General features: G+C 41.6%; 1 protein-coding gene across 2 annotated transcripts in view; it reads left to right on the top strand.

Moving 5' to 3' along the window:
* The window catches only part of LOC109889625 (F-actin-capping protein subunit alpha-2-like), a 46,990-nt gene extending 29,661 nt beyond the window's left edge, over nucleotides 1–17,329 (top strand). The window contains exons 3-10 of one of the 2 annotated variants that reach the window (XM_020481194.2): nucleotides 916–967; nucleotides 1,146–1,209; nucleotides 6,453–6,659; nucleotides 6,787–6,866; nucleotides 8,678–8,756; nucleotides 12,314–12,385; nucleotides 12,555–12,617; nucleotides 16,289–17,329. In XM_020481194.2, coding sequence (XP_020336783.1) covers nucleotides 916–967; nucleotides 1,146–1,209; nucleotides 6,453–6,659; nucleotides 6,787–6,866; nucleotides 8,678–8,756; nucleotides 12,314–12,385; nucleotides 12,555–12,617; nucleotides 16,289–16,429 — 758 coding nt within the window. In that variant the 3' untranslated portion in view covers nucleotides 16,430–17,329. Of the gene's footprint in view, nucleotides 1–915; nucleotides 968–1,145; nucleotides 1,210–6,452; nucleotides 6,660–6,786; nucleotides 6,867–8,677; nucleotides 8,757–12,313; nucleotides 12,618–16,288 lie in introns of both variants that reach the window. The other variant, XM_031823131.1, reaches the window with a different exon arrangement.
* Nucleotides 17,330–18,095: the final 766 nt, after the last annotated feature.

Below are 18,095 nucleotides of genomic sequence, written 5' to 3'. Positions count from 1 at the left end.
TCTCGCTGGCTCTCCTCAGCTGGCTCTCTGATCGCTCTCATCATGCTGGCTCTCTCCTCTGGCTCTCGCTGGCTCATCTCGCTGGCTCCTGCTATCTCGCGTGGCTCTCTCGCTGGCTCTCTCTCTCCTCCGTGGCTCCTCATCGCTGGGCTCTCTCTCTCTCGGTCCGCTGGCTCTCTCCTCGCTGGGCTCTCTCTCTCTCGCTGCTGCTGGCTCTCTCGCTGGCTCTCTCTCTCTCGCTGGCTCTCTCGCTGGCTCTCTCTCTCTCTCGCTGGCTCTCTCGCTGGCTCTCTCTCTCTCTCGCTGGCTCTCTCGCTGGCTCTCTCTCTCTCGCTGGCTCTCTCGCTGGCTCTCTCTCTCTCTCGCTGGCTCTCTCGCTGGCTCTCTCTCTCTCTCGCTGGCTCTCTCTCTCTCTCGCTGGCTCTCTCTCTCTCTCGCTGGCTCTCTCTCTCTCTCGCTGGCTCTCTCTCTCTCTCGCTGGCTCTCTCTCTCTCTCGCTGGCTCTCTCTCTCTCTCGCTGGCTCTCTCTCTCTCTCTCGCTGGCTCTCTCTCTCTCTCGCTGGCTCTCTCTCTCTCTCTCGCTGGCTCTCTCTCTCTCTCGCTGGCTCTCTCTCTCTCTCGCTGGCTCTCTCTCTCTCCTCGCTGGCTCTCTCTCTCTCTCGCTGGCTCTCTCTCTCTCTCGCTGGCTCTCTCTCTCTCTCGCTGGCTCTCTCGCTGGCTCTCTCGCTGGCTCTCTCGCTGGCTCTCTCGCTGGCTCTCTCGCTGGCTCTCTCGCTGGCTCTCTCGCTGGCTCTCTCGCTGGCTCTCTCGCTGGCTCTCTCGCTGGCTCTCTCGCTGGCTCTCTCGCTGGCTCTCTCTCTCTCTCGCTGGCTCTCTCGCTGAGCCTCTGACATGTGGTTCTGTTCTTCCCCACAGATGTACGATTGCTGCTCAACAATGACAATCTTCTCAGGGAAGGCGCAGCGCAGTAAGTCGACACTCTTTACTGTCAAAGTGACTCACAGACTTGTGGTCAGTTGACGTCATAAACGATCTACTACATGGAGTGAATGTACTATTGACAACTGTGAAATGGTCATTTGTTTCTCCAGGAAATATTTGACTGCTGGCACTGATTTAAGCTTGTTTCTGTTTTGATTCTGTAGTGCTTTTGCACAGTACAACGTGGACCAGTTTACTCCGGTGAAAGTAGAGCAATATGAAGACCAGGTAGGCTACACCCATTGTCTTTAGTCAGATTGCAATTTTTCGTCTGTCAGTTGAGAGATGAGCGTCCCGTAGGAGTCAAGCCATCTGTCAGAATACAATGGTCTTCACCATGTCCTCTGGAAATGCAGAGAAACAAGACACTGTAGTCAGCCCCTCTAGAACCATACCCTATGATGCTAGTGACTATTGACATTTGGACTAGATGAATGAATGAATGAGACCAGCCTTACGGATGTCTAAGTGGATGAACTGAAGAATATTAGCCTTGTCGCATTGAAATTGATTGTGTTGTTTCTGTGTTTGCTATACAAACAATGAATTCCTCTCTTGGTACTATTCCAGTTCAGCATGATTGTGCTGTTGCCTAGGTAACGCTATGATTCACTGATAAATGTTTTAGTTGGTACACTAGACTGAATGTCATGAATATAAGGACAACTCGTATACCAGTGGTGGGCCGTCAGGGCCAGCAAGGCCTTCTCTGCTGGCCTAAACATCATCAGAATATATATATATTTTTTAAATATATTTTCCCACAAATATGTATTAAATTATTCCCCAGAGTAAGAGTTACACTCTTCATTTCATAGCGTTCCTCTTGGTTGCACTGCTTCCAGCCCGAGGTTGAGATTTGGAGGGCTGGTCTTTATGTTAGATCTTTTATCCAATCATATTCAGTGTTGCCAGTGGTCTAAAATCTGCCCTCAGGCCTTCAGAATCAACAGTGCGGGCGCTTGTAGCTTAAAGTGAATGGAAATTAAAATTTTGTGTCAACCAATCAGCTTTAGAGTTGGCTATTGTACGCCTGCTGGCTGGCTCCAGTGTTACACAGGAGCCAGCTAGCAGGCGTAGTGCGTGCACGTCTTTTGATTGGATTACCAATATTGAGAGGCAGGTCCTATATGGGCAGGTCTCAGAACTAGGAAACTGAAATTGATCAACAAATTAATTTGCGTACTACTAAGCTGTTTTTTCAACCCACAATGGCGGAAGGAGAAGATATCGATTTGGTCGAGGATATAATTATAATGCCATTCTCAAGACAAACTTTTCAAGAAAAGTTAGACATTGTCAGGAGAGGTAGATGCCGACGCTACAAAGCCTGTCACAGGCGGGAAAGGGGTTTGTTCGCCACTTTCAACTATGAATGACTCACAGGCTCCGAGAAGCACTGCAAACTGTACTGCTGGGAATGCCTATTATTTGCAAGTGATCAATTTGGTGTTTGGAGCCACACTGGCTTTGCAAACCTGAGTTGTCTAACCAAGGCAGCAACGAGACACCAAAGTACGGCTGGGCACTTACAAACAATGGTGCTTTTGAAAACTTTTGGGGACACCCGAGTGGATCTACAGCTCAACGAACAAGCGCGCAGGGCAACGAAGCTGCACAATGAAAAGGTATCGTACTCTTCCCCTGCAATTCTCTTAATAAAAATGTCAATTTCAAGGTGACGCAACGCCTGGTTATACTGCGTTTCTGTCTAAATGTACAGTGTTTAGAACCATGGCATCATAATGATGGTAATAAGAGGTGGATTAATTCGGGTGGGACTGTGTAGGACTTCACTGAAGGCCCAGGCCCCAGAACCACTGCACGCTACTGTCATATACACTGAACAAAAATATAAACGCAACCATTTCAAAGATTTTACTGAGGTACAGTTCATCTAAGGAAATCAGTAAATTTGAAATCAATTCATTAGGCCCTAATCTATGGATTTCACATGACTGGGAATACTGCTGCGTCTGTTGGTCACAAATATAACTTTAATTTATTTTTAAAAAGCTATGTTCGTGGATCAGAAAACCAGTCAGTATCTGGTGTGACCACCATTTTACCTCATGCGTTGCGCTGACTTCTACTTCAGAGTTGTTCAGGCTGTTGATTGTGGCCTGTGGAATGTTGTCCCAGTCCTGCTCAAAGGCTGTGCAAAGTTGCTGATATTGTCAGGAACTGGAACACGCCGTTGTACATGTCGATCCAGAGCACCAGGCTCAATGGGTGATATGTCTGACCATGGAAAAACTGGGACATTTTCAGCTTCCAGAAATTGTTTACAGATCCATGCAAATGGGGCTGTCGTGCATTATCATGCTGAAACATGAGGTGGATGGCGGTGGATGAATGGCACTACAATGGGCCTCAGGATCTTGTCACGGTGTCTCTGTGATTTCAAATTGCCGTCAATGAAATGCAATTGTGTTCATTGTCCTTAGGTTATGCTTGCCCATACCATAACGCACTCTGTTCACAATGTTGACATCAGCAAACCGCTCGCCCACACGACACCGGTACAGTTGAAACCGAGATTCATATGCGAAGAGCACACTTTCTAACATGCCAGTGGGCATCGAAGGTGAGCATTTGCCCACTGAAGTCGGTTATGATGACCTGCATTCAGGTCAAGACCCCTGGTTCGGACGACGAGCATACAGACTGTTTCTGACCGTTTGTGCAGAAATTATTTGTTTCTGCAAACCAACAGTTTCATCAGCTGTCCGGGTAGCTGGTCTCAGATGATCCCGCAGCCGGGAAGAAGCCGGATGTGAAGATTCTGTGCTGGCGTGGTTACACGTGGCCTGCGGTTGTAAGGCCGGTTGGACTTACTGCCAAATTCTCAAAAACAATGTTGGAGGTGGCTTATGGTAGAGAAATTAACAGTAAATTCTCTGGCAACAGCTCTGGTGGACTTTCCTGCAGTCAACATGTCTCAACTTGAGGGAGCGGGCAATTGATGTCTGTGGTAGGGATGAATATTTTCCAGAAAATCTACCAAGTTTCAATACTGGGAATAATTCTTATTTATCACGAGAGTCCTGGGAAATACCGCAAAAATAGATTTTTCGCACCGATACAGATTATTGGAGGACCAAAAAAAAAAAATATATATATATATATATATATATATATATTTTTATTTTTTTTTTTTTTGGTCCTCCAATAATCTGTATCGGTGCGAAAAATCTATTTTTTTATATTATTTTTTTATTATTTTATATATATATATATATAATAATAATAATAATAATAATTACAACTACTGAATTAACACTTTTATTTTCACTTAATATAATACGTAAATCAAATCAATTTGGTCTCAAATAAATTAAACCTGTTCAATTTGGTTTACATAATGCAAAAACTGTTGCAATAGAAAGTAAAAGTGCAATATGTGCCATGTAAAAAAGCTAACGTTTAAGTTCCTTGCTCAGAACATGAGAACATGTGAAAGTTGGTGGTTCCTTTCAACATGAGACTTCAATATTCCAAGGTAAGAAGTTTTAGGTTGTAGTTAATATAGTATTTGTAGGACTATTTCTCTCTATACCATATGTATTCCATATACCTTTGACTATTGGATGTTCTTATAGGCACTTTAGTATTGCCAGTGTAACGGTATAGCTTCCGTCCCTCTCCTCGCTCGAACCAGGAACACATCGACAACAGCCACACTCGAAGCAGCATGGGGGTTCCTTTTAACATGAGTCTTCAATATTCCCAGTTAAGACATTTTAGGTTGGAGTTATTATAGGAATTATAGGACTATTTCGCTCTATACCATATGTATTTCATATACCTTTGACTATTGGATGTTCTTACAGGCACTATAGAATTGCCAGCCTAATCTCTGGAGTTGATAGGCTTGAAGTCATAAACAGCACTGTGCTTGAAGCATTGCGAAGAGCTGCTGGCAAATGCAGGAAAGTGCTGTTTGAATGAATGCTTACGAGCCTGCTGCTGCCTACCACTGCTCAGTCAGACTGCTCTATCAAATATCAAATCATAGACTTAATTATAAGCTAATAACACACAGAAATACGAGCCTTAGTTCATTAATATGGTCAAATCCGGAAAGAATCATTTCGAAAACAAAAGATTTATTCTTTCAGTGAAATATGGAACCGTTACATATTTTATCGAACGGGTGGCATCCCTAAGTCTAAATATTGCTGTTACATTGCACAGCCTTCAATGTTATGTCATAATTATGTACAATTCTGGCAAATTAATTATGGTCTTTTGTTTTTTACGAAATGGTCTTCACACAGTTCGCAATGAGCCAGGCAGCCCAAACTGCCAGGTGACCACACACATTGGTATAACGGTTGCATATGACTGGGGGTATCAGTATAAGCAAGAATTTGATACATGCCTTCAATTGCATTCGCTTTCTTTATTCCAATATTTTCATCATTCAGTTGATCATAACTAAGGTGAGTTTTCCCTCTCTTCTGTGCTTTTTCTTGGCCCAATAGCTGTTTCCTCGTCTCCTCAATCCACTGCCGACCTACTCCGACCTATAAACAGCGAGTAGCAAAAGGGGGGTCAATGTAAATGTTCCAGGTGGCCATTTGATTAATTGTTTGGCAGTCTTTCTAAATTAAAAAAAGAATTTGGGTTGGGGCTCATTTTAATTTCTGTGATGTCGGACCAGACCTGGGCTCAGGCTTTAGTTCTGATGTGAAATTTAATCTGCGTTCAGACTGGCAGTGTCAATTATGCGTGTGCTTTGTATGAAGTAAATATGCTAGGCTAAAGGCTTCCATGTGACAACCTGTTTGGCCAAAAATAAAATTAGACATTATCCAATCTACTGCTGCACATGTTGTGTATTTTGTAGAATTGCGGTAGAAAATGTCGTAATTTCCCAGGTCTTGTCATTTCATTTTTTTCAGGAAATGTGAAATGATCCCTGTTGTGTAACAGAACTGCACATTGTAGTGGCCTATTAGTGTCCCCAGCACAAGGGCGGCAGCGTAGCCTAGTGCTTAGAGCGTTGGACTAGTAACCGAACGATTGCAAGATCGAATCCCCGAGCCGACAAGGTACAACTCTGGAGTTCTGCCCCTGAACAAGGCAGTTAACCCACTGTTTCTAGGCCGTCATTGAAAATAAGGATTTGTTCTTAACTGCCTAGTTAAATAAAGGTCAATTAATTTTAAAAAGGTGCACCTGTTTAATCAGCTTCTTGATATGTCGCACCTGTCGGGTGGATGGATTATCTTGGCAAAGGAGAAATGCTCACTAATAGGGATGAAAACAAATTTGTGCACAAAATGAGAGAATTTATTTTCTGCGCATGGAAAATTTCGGGGATCTTTCATTTCAACTCATGAAACATGGGACTTTACATGTTGCGATTTATATTTTTGTTCAGTGTAATTCCTATTCCTAACCACACAACTATTTTCTCTTGTCATTTGACCCCTCCCCCTACTTCCCTCCCTCCTCCTCTCCAGGTCTTAATCACAGAGCATGGAGACCTGGGCAACGGTAGGGTGCTGGACCCTAAAAACAAGATCTCCTTTAAGTTTGACCATCTGAGGAAGGAGGCCAGCGACCCACAGCCACACGATTTGGACGGAACAATGGAGGGCTGGAGGAGTGCTGTGGACGGTGCTGTCCGGGCCTATGTCAAGGAGCACTACCCCAACGGAGTCTGCACTGTACGTTTGGGCTGCATAACACCTTTTTCTTGGCTGGTTCTGCACTGCTGAATTTGTCATTAGATCATGTAGCTAATATTATGTGATAACGGAGATCACTGAAAATATGTGTCGCTTCTCCCCTTAGATTTACAGCAAAACCATTGATGGACATCAAACCATCATTGTGTGTATCGAGTGTCATCAGTTTCAACCAAAAAACTTTTGGTATGTATGGATTTTTGGAATCAACATAAAATAAATTTGTAGTTTAGGTTTCTAATCGTTTACAATGCCTTCGGAAATTTTTCAGACCTTTTTGACTTTTTCCACATTTTGTTACATTACAGCCTTATTCTAAAATGGATTGCATTTTTAAAATGTTTATAATCAGCAATCCAAACACAATAGCCCATAATGGCAAAGTGAAAACAAGTTTAGAATTGTTGCACATTTATTACAAATAAAAACGGACTCGAAATTGAGCTCAGGTGCATCCTGATATTTCTATAACTTGATTGGTGTCCACCTGTGGTAAATTCAATTGATTGGACATGATTTGGAAAGGTACACACCTGTCTATTTCAGGTCCCACGGTTAACAGTGCATGTCAGAGCAAAAACCAAGCCATGAGGTTGAAGGAATTGTCCGTAGAGCTCTGAGACAGGATTGTGTTGAGGCACAGATCTGGGGAAATGTACCAAAAAATGTCTGCAGCATTGAAGGTCCCCAAGAACACAGTGACCTCCATTCTTAAATGGAAGAAGTTTGGAACCACCAAGACTCTTCCTAGAGCTGGCCGCCTGGCCAAACTGTGAAGGGCCTTGGTCAGAGAGTTGACCAGGAACCTGATGGTCACTCTGACAGAGCTCCAGAGTTCCTCTGTGGAGATGGTTGTCCTTCTGAAAGGTTCTCCCATCTCTGCAGTACTCCAACCAATCAGGCATTTATGGTAGATGGAAGCTACTCCTCAGTAAAAGGCACATGATTGCCTGCTTGGAGTTAGCCAAAAGGACTCTCAGGCCATGAGAAACAAGATTCTCTGGTCTGATGAAACCAAGATTGAACTCTTTGGCCAGAAAGCCAAGTGTCACATCTGGAGGCAACCTGGCACCATCCCTATGGTGAGGCATGGCGGTGGCAGTATCATGCTGTGGGGATGTTTTTTAATGGCAGGGACTGGGAGACTAGTCAGGATCGAGGGTAAGATGAACAGAGCAAAGTACAGAGAGATCCTTAAGTAAAACCTGCTGCAGAGTGCTCAGGACCTCCGACTACGAAGGTTCACCTTCCAACAGGACGATGACTCTAAGCACACAGCCAAGACTATGCAGGAGTGGCTTCGGGACAAGTCTCTAAATGTTCTTGAGTGGCCTAACCAGTGCCTGGACTTGAACCCGATCAAACATCTCTGGAGAGACCTGAAAATAACTGACGCTCCGCATCCAATCTGACATAGCTTGAGAGGATCTGCAGAGAATAATGGGAGAAACTCACCAAATACAGGTGTGCCAAGCATGTAGCGTTATACCCTAGAAGACTCAAGTCTGTAATCGCTTAATACATTTTAGAGTAAGGCTGTAACGTGACAAAATGTGGATAAAGTCAAGGGTTCTGAATTCTTTCCCAAATGTACTGTAAATGGTTTCTAAATCTCTCCAGGCAGAATCAAAGTATGTTTATCCTGTGAACCATCAATTGTCTGGTTTACACTCTAAACACTGTTTCAACACTAAGCTTGCTTTGTTTGGTACTTAGCTAACCGCTGCCTGTTGGTTTAGAGATCAGTGGCCCCCCATTACCTTGTTGAGCCAGCGCTGATCCGGTTAATTTAATTGGATAAGGGCTGTGGCAATCCTCTTTGTGGGTGGGCTTTTACTGGGCTTAAGGCTCCTTGAGTGTAAAGATCTGATTTCCTCTGAGGAAAGACTTGGCTGTGTCGTGGAGGTAGAGGGAGACGACACTAAATTCACAGACGCACTTTGTATGAGCTTGTGGATGTAAAAAATGTTGCGTCTTTTTTCTCTCTCTTTGTAAAGGAATGGACGTTGGAGGTCAGAGTGGAAATTCACCATCGGATCCTCCACTACTCAAGTGGCCGGAATAATGAAAATCCAGGTGTGTGTGTCTGCGTATTTTATACAGAGCCTTCAAAGTATTCACACCCCTTTACTTTTTCCACATGTTGTTGTGTTACAGCCTGAATTTTAAAATGGATTCAATTGAGATTTTGTGTCACTGGCCTACACCGGTGGCGGTCGGTGCCATTTTAAGATGAGGGAAGACCATTTCTTATGAGCATGACCTTTTTTCTATTACAGCTTATTAGATGACTGTCATTCTTATTTAAATCCACCCATCTCAATGTAACATCGATAGGTTTAGGCTTAGTACATGATACACACATTTTCCCTATAACCATCATGAGGGTTGCTACAACCTAGCCTAGGAATGAACGTTTACAATGCAGGTGCACAGATTGAGAGAAAAATAATCAAGATGACAGACAGTGACACGTTCAATACTGCTTTGCATAGTATTGTCTGCATCTAGCTGATCTAGGGTGTAATCATTAGTCCAACAGTTTCTATCATTCTAGTCATTTTATCCCTGTTTTCATTCCGTTTGCTTCCGTTCAACCTTTTCTGGATAGGACCCTTCATTTCAATTTCCGCCTAAAATGACACTCAAATCTAGCTGCCTGTAGCTCAGGACCTGAAGCAAGGATATGCATATTCTTGATACTATTCGAAAGGAAACACTTTGAAGTTTGTGGAAATGTGAAATTAATGTAGGAGAATATAACACAATAGATATGGTAAAAGATCATACAAAACAACAAAAAAACATGTTTTCTAAATTGTATTTTTGTTGCATCTTTGAAATGCAAAAGAAAGGCCATACATTGAGAGAGGAAGCTGAGGATAATTTAGATGTTGTCCACAAGAGGGCAACAGTGTGTGTGCAAAGTTTTAGACTGATACATTTCAAGAATGAGAGAGCTACATAATATTTAGTATGAGTCTCCCAGGTGTCCCTCACTACTTTGCCCAAATGTACCCAAGTGGCCGAATTAGTCAATTGATACATTTTGAAGTACATAACTATAGAGAACATACGAAAATGCTATGGTAATTAAATAAAAAAATTGAAATTTACACACTCCCAGGAATACATGATGGCTCATTAGCTTCCCTACATAAGGTACTAACGAGATGCGACGAGAAAGCTGATCCAACGCCTCCCGACACAGAAGTGAACTATTTAAGATAAGAGCCAAGTTAGCAGCCAACACTGATCTAATGACATAAGTGCACACTCCACAAACCACACACAAAGTGAAAAAACAAACTATTTACAATTAGAGCATTTTGTACACCCACAGTCCTCTACACCAGATTGTGCTGCTGATGCCAAGTCCCATAGCAGTCTCTTTCTGCTGTGAAGCAGAGTGTAACAACACAAGTAGTGCAGGTGATGGGAGATTTCTTGTGGCACAGAGTACAACACCTCCCTGTTGTGCTGGATTGGTCCTGAGGCACATTCAGGTCTGCAGTTATGTATTTTGGCCTGGTGTGGGTGTGGAGCCAGAGCCAGAGACAGCAGCAGGTGTCAGACTGGAGGAACCGGTTCCTAAATTTGAATGAGTGGGGGATGGAGGACTTGAATGGGGTCTCTTTGGAGTTGACTCCGGGGTCATCTGAGTCTCTGACACTATTCATGAAAGTAGCCACTCTTTGCACACTCTTGGCATTCTCAACCCGCTTCATGAGGAATGCTTTTCCAACAGTCTTGAGGGAGTTCCCACATATGATGAGCACTTGTTGGCTGCTTTTCCTTCACTCTGCAGTCCAATTCATCCCAAACCAGCTAATTGGGTTGAGGTCGGGTGATTGTGGAGGACATGTCATCTGATGCAGCACTCATCACTCTACTTGGTCAAATAGCCCTTGCACAGCGTCAAGGTTTTGTTTTGAATCAATGTTCTGTTGTTAAATGATAGTCCCACTAAGCCCAAACCAGGTGCGATGGCATAGCACTGCAGAATTCTGTGGTAGCCATGCTGGTTAAGTGTGCCTTGAATTCTAAATAAATCACCAACAGTGTCACCAGCAAAACACCATCACACCACCTCCTCCATGCTTTACGGTGGGAACCACACATGCAGAGATCATCCGTTCACCTACTCTGCGGATCACCTAGACATGGCGGTTGGAGCGAATAGTCAAAACTTTGGACTCGTCAGACCAAAGGACAGATTTCCACCTGTCTAATGTCCATTGCTCATGTGTCTTGGCCCAAGCAAGTCTCTTCTTATTTTTGGTGTCCTTTAGTAGTGGTTTCTTTGCAGCAATTTGACTATAAAGGCCTGACTCAGTCTCCTCTGAACAGTTGATATTGAGATGTGTCTGTTACTTGAACTCTGAAGCATTTAGTTGGGCTGCAGTTTCTGAGGCTGGTAACTCTAATGAACTTGTCCTCTGCAGCAGAGGTAACTCTGGGTCTTCCTTTCCTGGGGCGGGCCTCAGGAGAGCCAGTTTCATCATAGCGCTTGATGGTTTTTGCGACTGCACTTGAAGAAACCTCCGAAGTTCTTAATGTTCTGCATTGACTGACTTTCATGTCTCAAAGTAATGATGGGCTCTCGTTTCTTTGCTTATTTCAGCTGTTCTTGCTATAATATGGACTTGGTGTTTTACAAAATAGGGCCTTCTGTATACCACCCCTACCTTGTCACAACACAACTGACTGGCTCAAACGCATTTTCGTTAAAAATAAAGAAAATCCCCTTGAATGAGTAGGTGTGTCCAAACTTTTGACTGGTAGTATATGTGTGTGTTGTTCGAGCAGTACCACACACAATCGCAGTCGACCAACAGCCTAACTACCAAACAATCTACCATTCGACTAATTGGTGGCAGCCCTAGTGGAAGCCCATAGGGGACTGGACATCGATCCTAAACAGTTTAGCCCACAAGGATGCAACCCCAGTCTGTATGGCACCTTTAATATATTGTCCATTTAATAGCTAAGTCATCGATGTTTAAATGTCCTTGAACATTGGCAATATGATAAAACTGAAGTTTGAGTATTTGTTTTTAAGACTGTGCAAATATTGTACAGTCCAGGTGCACAAAGCTCTTAGAGACTTACTCAGAAAGACTGTAATCACTGTCAAGGGTGATTCTTACATGGGGTTTGAATATTTATGTAAGTGTGATATTTATGCATTTAATTTTCTATAAATTAGTCCAAAAATATCAAAACATGTTTTCACTTTTTCATTATGGGGAATTGTGTGTGGATGGGTGAGGGGGGGGGATCTATTTGATCCCTTTTGGTTGTAACTCCAGGTATGACTACTTTCTGAAGGCACGGTATGTGTGTATACATTTGGGCAAGGTTACATTTAGGATCATCACACAGTGCTAGAGGCTCAGCGGTCTAAGGCACTGCATCTCCGTGCTAGAGGTGTCACTACAGACCTTGGTTCGATTCCAGCCTGTGTCATTACTGGCTGTGATTGGGAGTCTCATAGGTCGGCGCACAATTGGCCCAGCGTCGTTAGGGTTTGGCCAGGGTAGGCCGTCATTGTAAATAAGAATTTGTTCTTAACTGACTTGCCTAGTTAAATACAGGTTAAATATTTATTTTTTAACTCTGTCTGGTTGTAGGTTCATTACTATGAAGACGGCAACGTTCAGCTGGTCAGCCACAAAGAGGTCCAGGAATCCATGTCCGTATCTGTGAGTGCTTTATTAAATAGAATACATGTGGAACAACCCCCATTGGAAACATTCACAGAAATGAACTCCTCTGCTGTAAAGTACTTGGGTCAGGTATGTCATTTTTATTCTCATTACTTGGACATCTCTTGTTTCACCTCCCGATTTCCACTCTGTTCCCCTCCGCCAGAACGAAGCTGCAACTGCAATAGAGTTCATCAAGATCATGGAGGCTGTGGAGAACGACTACCAGGTGTGTGTTGGATTAGGAATGGGAATTGTTTGATATGGGCACAACTGCCAAAATAAAGGAAAAGCTGACATAAAGTGTCTTAATAGGGCGTTGGACCACCACAAGCTACAAGTGCCTGGAACTCTTGGAGGGATGCAACATCATTCTTCCATGAGAAATGTGGTGTTTTGTTAATGGTGGTAGAAAACGCTGTCTCAAGCGCCACTCCAGAATCTCCCCTAAGTTTTCAATCGGGTTGAGATCTGGTGTCTGAGACGGCCATGGCATATGGTTTACATTTGTTTTCATGCTCATCAAACCATTCAGTGACCACTCGTCCCCTGTAGATGAGGGCATTGTCATCCTATGGGGACATAGCTATGGTAGCCAAAATAATGGCTTGCACAGCACTTTTATGTGACCCTAAGCATTATGGGATGTTAATTGCTTTTAATATACTTTGTATCCCTCATTTACTCGTGTTTCCATTCATCTGGCCGTTACCTGTACATATACAAATTGCTGTAACTTCAAGTACATGCAATAATGAAGCGTCATATTTTGCCATTAGTGTCACATGACATGTCTGTCAGGTGTTGTTCATATTCTTGTGTAACGTCAAAACATTATCTGGAAACCATTGCCACATGACACTGTTCCTGTCAATTGTGGTTCTTATTAGAGATGGCACGGTTAAGGGATTAATTGAATATCAGAATAGATTACTTTAAGTGAGTGTTAATTTTGAGAATTTTCTTTTAGGCCTATTTTAACAATGGAAAAGAAATGTCTGCAAATGATCCTTATGACATTACAAGAATATACAATGACATTTTGGCATTTTTCATTTAGTAAAACAACCAACTTTTGAGTCTAGTTTTTATAACGGTGCACGTTTAACCCTCCAGTCTGCCCTGACGTTGGTGTGCTATTGTCCCCACTTCAAATAGCAGTTACAGGAATGCGCACCTAAATGTTTCCACAAGACCGGACACGTCAATACAAAACACTCAACAATAACTTATTTTTTGTATCAGTTCTATCGTGGTGAAAATCAGGCTTCTCTTTCACTGTGTAAGTTTACGTGCACACTAATAATTCGATATCAAACTGATTATGGCATTAGGCAGAGTATCGCATTAGTCATGTAAACACCTCACTCTGCTTATCTTAATCGGGCATAAGGTCATTATCATGGTAAGCATAGGCCGATTTAAAACACCTGCTTTTCGGAGCAATATTTTGAAATAATTAGGACATGTAAACAGTTTAATCGGAGTTCCAGCTGTGTGTGTTATCTGCGCATGTGAAACTGCCTGGAAATTCTTTCATGATGGTTTTTCCCAAATAGTAAACAAACATGCCCCATTCCGCAGGTTCAGGGTTAAAGGGCGGGATAATCCATGGTTTTCTTCTGAGCTGTCTTGTATTATTCACGACCGTAGTCTAGCCTTGGCTAAAGCAAGGAAATCATGTTCTGATGCTGATTGGCTTATTTTTAGGCAGTTAAGAAACAAATGTTATTTTCTAAGTCTGAATATGTTATGTCTGTTACCACTGATAACCTGAATGACCCTAGAAAGTTTTGGAAGACTATTAAGTCTATGTCTGGTAACAGTCATGTTAATGAATTAACTTCATGTGTATTGAAGGACTCTGTTGCTGTATATGACAACTGAAATGCTGAATTGTTTCATTGAGCACTTTGTATCATCGGGTAGGCTGTTTGATTCAGTGTCCTTTGTCTCTGGACAACCCTGTGTGGATGAACCAGTGAGAGCTGGTCAAACTTTTTGCTTTTTGCCATTCTCAGTGCAGGTGAAATCCTTAGATCAGAGAAAGCCTGCAGGTCCTGATCTTTTGGATCCCTGCTTTTTAAATCTGGCAGCTGATTTCATAGCTGAATCACTTAATTCTCTGTTCAATCTAACCCTGGAATGTAATGAAATTCCAAAGATCTGGAAATCGGTAATTGTCCTACCACTTTTTTTAAAGGGGGAGATCCAACTCTTTTAAATAATTATAGGCCCATCTCAAAGCTGTCACCCCTGGTGAAAATACTTGAAACCCTTGTAAGTGAACCGCTAAAAGAGTTTTTATTTACTAACTCTATTTTATCAATGTACCAATCGGGCTTCAGGAAGAAGCATAGCACAATTACAGCAGCCATGAAGGGTTTAAATGATATCACTGAAGCCATTGACAAAAAAACAGCACTGTCTCACTTTTTATTGATCTCTCTAAGGCTTTTGATACAGTTGTTCATGCTATACTAAGGCAGAGATTTTCGAGTGTAGGTCTTTCGTTGCATGGTTTGCTAACTATCTGTCTGATAGAACTCAGTGCACTCAATTTGATGGGCTTATGTCTGTTAAATTGTCTGTCTTGAATGGTGTGCCCCAATGCTCTGTACTTGGTCCTCTCTTATTCACTATTTATATAAATTATTTAGACAAAAATGTCCAAAATGCACAACTTCATTTTTATGCTGATGAAATTCGTGTAATTTACTGTTATGCCTCGCCTCTTTTTCTAATGTAAGAAATAGACCTCTGAACCTTTCACTTGTTACTACCTGTCAGGGCAAGGAGATTGAGGTTGTAACCTCATATAAATATCTTGGAATTTTAATTGATGACAGCCTCTCTTTTAAATTGCATATTCAACAACTTGCAAAAAAATTGAAGCTGAAATTGGGATTTTATTTTAAGAATAAGGCCCGTTTCTCTTTTGAAGCCAGGAGGCTAGTAGTATCAGCTACATTTATGCCTTTACTAGAATATGGGGATATTTTATATATGAATGCTTCTGCTCAGTGTTTGAGATCAATTGAAACTCTTTACCATGGCACTTTGAGATTTATTTTAAACTGCAAAACCCTTACGCACCACTGCACTTTGTATACCAGGGTTGGCTGTCCTTCTCTAGTCACTCGTAGGCTCAGTCACGGGTTTACTACCTTTTTATTTGTGCATTTTATTGTTCAGAAATGTGGTGGGTACTCTTTGTTCGCTGGACTTTATCCTGCAAACGGTTCCAAATATCCGAACTGAATTTGGTAAAAGGGCTTTTATGTACTCTGCGCCATCGTCTTGGAACGCCTTACAGAATACTTTTAAACTGGAAGAACTTGTCCCGATTGGTGTTTTTAAATCACTGATGAAGGATTTTGAGGCTGATTCCCTGACCTGTCAATGTTTTTAATTTGCTGTTTTATACTCTTGTGAATTCAATGGTTTTTACTAGATTACTTGTGGTTTTTCATGTCTAATTTTTTTGCAATAACTTGGTGCTGCCTATCTTGGCCAGGGTAGCTCTTAAAAAACTGATTTGAATCTCAATGAGCCCTTCCTGGTTAAATAAAATAAATAAAAATGTGCCAGCACCGGTAGTGCAAGCCTCCCTCTTATGTGCGAGTGAAGTGAGTGCTGGAAAAACTGAAAGTATGCATCTTAGAAATAATTGTCCGAACTCAGAATCAAATGGGTTATCAAAAATAACATGGTTACTGTGGTAGAATGTTTATTTTAATGACCATTTGCATAATTTTGGTTGGTCAAGAGCAATTCTCTATCCGGATATCATTTATTTTTTTAAATATTATTCTAATAGGCATTTCAGTACAATAATTTCTATCTCTATTGTGACACCCCAAAGCCCTCCCTAATTCCGCCCTCCTTTTTCCCCGTCAGACCGCCATCAACGAGAATTACCAGACCATGTCGGACACTACCTTCAAAGCCTTACGCCGCCAGCTTCCTGTGACGCGCACCAAGATCGACTGGAACAAGATCCTGAGCTACAAGATCGGCAAGGAGATGCAGAATGCTTAAAACAAACAAAACAGAAAAGCCCAGCATTGCATGGCTAGATTATTGTATCGTCTTTGTACAAATTAGATAAATGGGAGCGGAAAATTTTTTGGTCTCACGGACAAAATGTCAAACATTATTACACTTAAGATGTCTACTTTTATTAATGCTTTTATACAGACACAGTTAAAAAGAGAATCTGTATAATACATAGATGATAAAGTAAATAATCATATTATTGGCCAAATAGGATGTGTTTCCTAGAAGACGGGTGGATGGTGGAGCTTCCTTCATATGCAAATCTGACAACCTGATATACATTTTGTGACAATGTTGTGTCAATATTTATGATTATGGTAGTTAGACCACACCTTTGACCCTAGAAAAACTATACCAATTGCAATGATGACATTATTATTGAGGAATCTGTCTCTGTGTATACATTTAGATTAGGACTTTATTGGCTAATGCAGGAAAATAATCCTGTACTGTAAAAGAGACCTTCCGTTGTGTTCAATGGCTTGTACTTTTATGACATCAGAATGACATCTTTTACACGCGGTTTGTCACCTCTGTCATTTTCGACCACTCAAATGTTCTTCTTGGTCCCCTTATTGGTTCTCCCCACACCGTTTACCCCAGACCTTAACTTTAAAATCTCCAGTTTGTGTGACCGTCCAAGCTAAACTGCAGCTTAACTCATCGATTTCTGAACTGAACTTTCATGACACCGTGAAAGTATGGTTCCTATAATACCCTAACAAGCTCAATTATTAAAAACCCTTTAATCGCTACCAAATGTGGATTAAAATGTTCAATTCAATTAAACAAGTATGTCTTATTTTGAATTAGGACAGACCTGACTGTATTATAACATGGCACATTGTAATATATACCTGTATTAAACATCCTTGTCCTTTGGTTTGGTGATTTATTTCCTTGAGATTGAATTACAATTAATCACAACTTTGTTGCATTAAATTACACATTTTTCTATTTAGTGTCTCACCCAATTTTGACCTTTGATAGGGTTCCTGTTTATAGGGTTTAATGTTAAACACTACTTCTACATTTGCAGAAACCTGATCCAGGTCGGATTAGTCTCAAATTGCTACAAAGGTTTCTAACACCATTTCCACATATCGATATGAATTTCCAATCTGATCACCCCAGTTGACCTAAAGGCATGAAACATTTAGAATTTTTTGAGAAACACTTAAAACGCTGCGCAACAGGAATACATCAGGACATAATGTGATGCCTAAGACTCATTTTACTTGCAGTCATTAGCGGCCGTTAGATTCTATGTTCCTTCTTCCTTTTTTTTTGTCATAATACAACAGGATATAATGAGGACTAAATAAAATGTCTTGCATGTAATGGACATTTAAAAAAAAAAAGGACTGGTCTTGCAATATATTTAGTTTATATTTTTTCAACAAAACAATTGAGCAATTGAATCCAATAAACCGAGCAGGCTGGGCTGACAAGTTTATAACCTTGCTAGGACTTTCTAATATCAGTATGCATTTATAAGATTGTGCTGTTATTGTTTCTATTAATATTCCTATTACAATTTTTTTCTTCTGACTTTTACATGTTATTTGGCAAATTCTCAAGCATCCTCAGATATTTATGTTATCATGGGACTGCCCATATTTCCCTCTGGCCAATGCCAATTGTCGGC

The sequence above is a fragment of the Oncorhynchus kisutch genome, linkage group LG4 (assembly GCF_002021735.2).
Source record: "Oncorhynchus kisutch isolate 150728-3 linkage group LG4, Okis_V2, whole genome shotgun sequence".
Taxonomy (NCBI): domain Eukaryota; kingdom Metazoa; phylum Chordata; class Actinopteri; order Salmoniformes; family Salmonidae; genus Oncorhynchus; species Oncorhynchus kisutch.
Note: the sequence above shows the minus strand (reverse complement) of the source record. Positions and strands in the feature narration are given on the sequence as shown.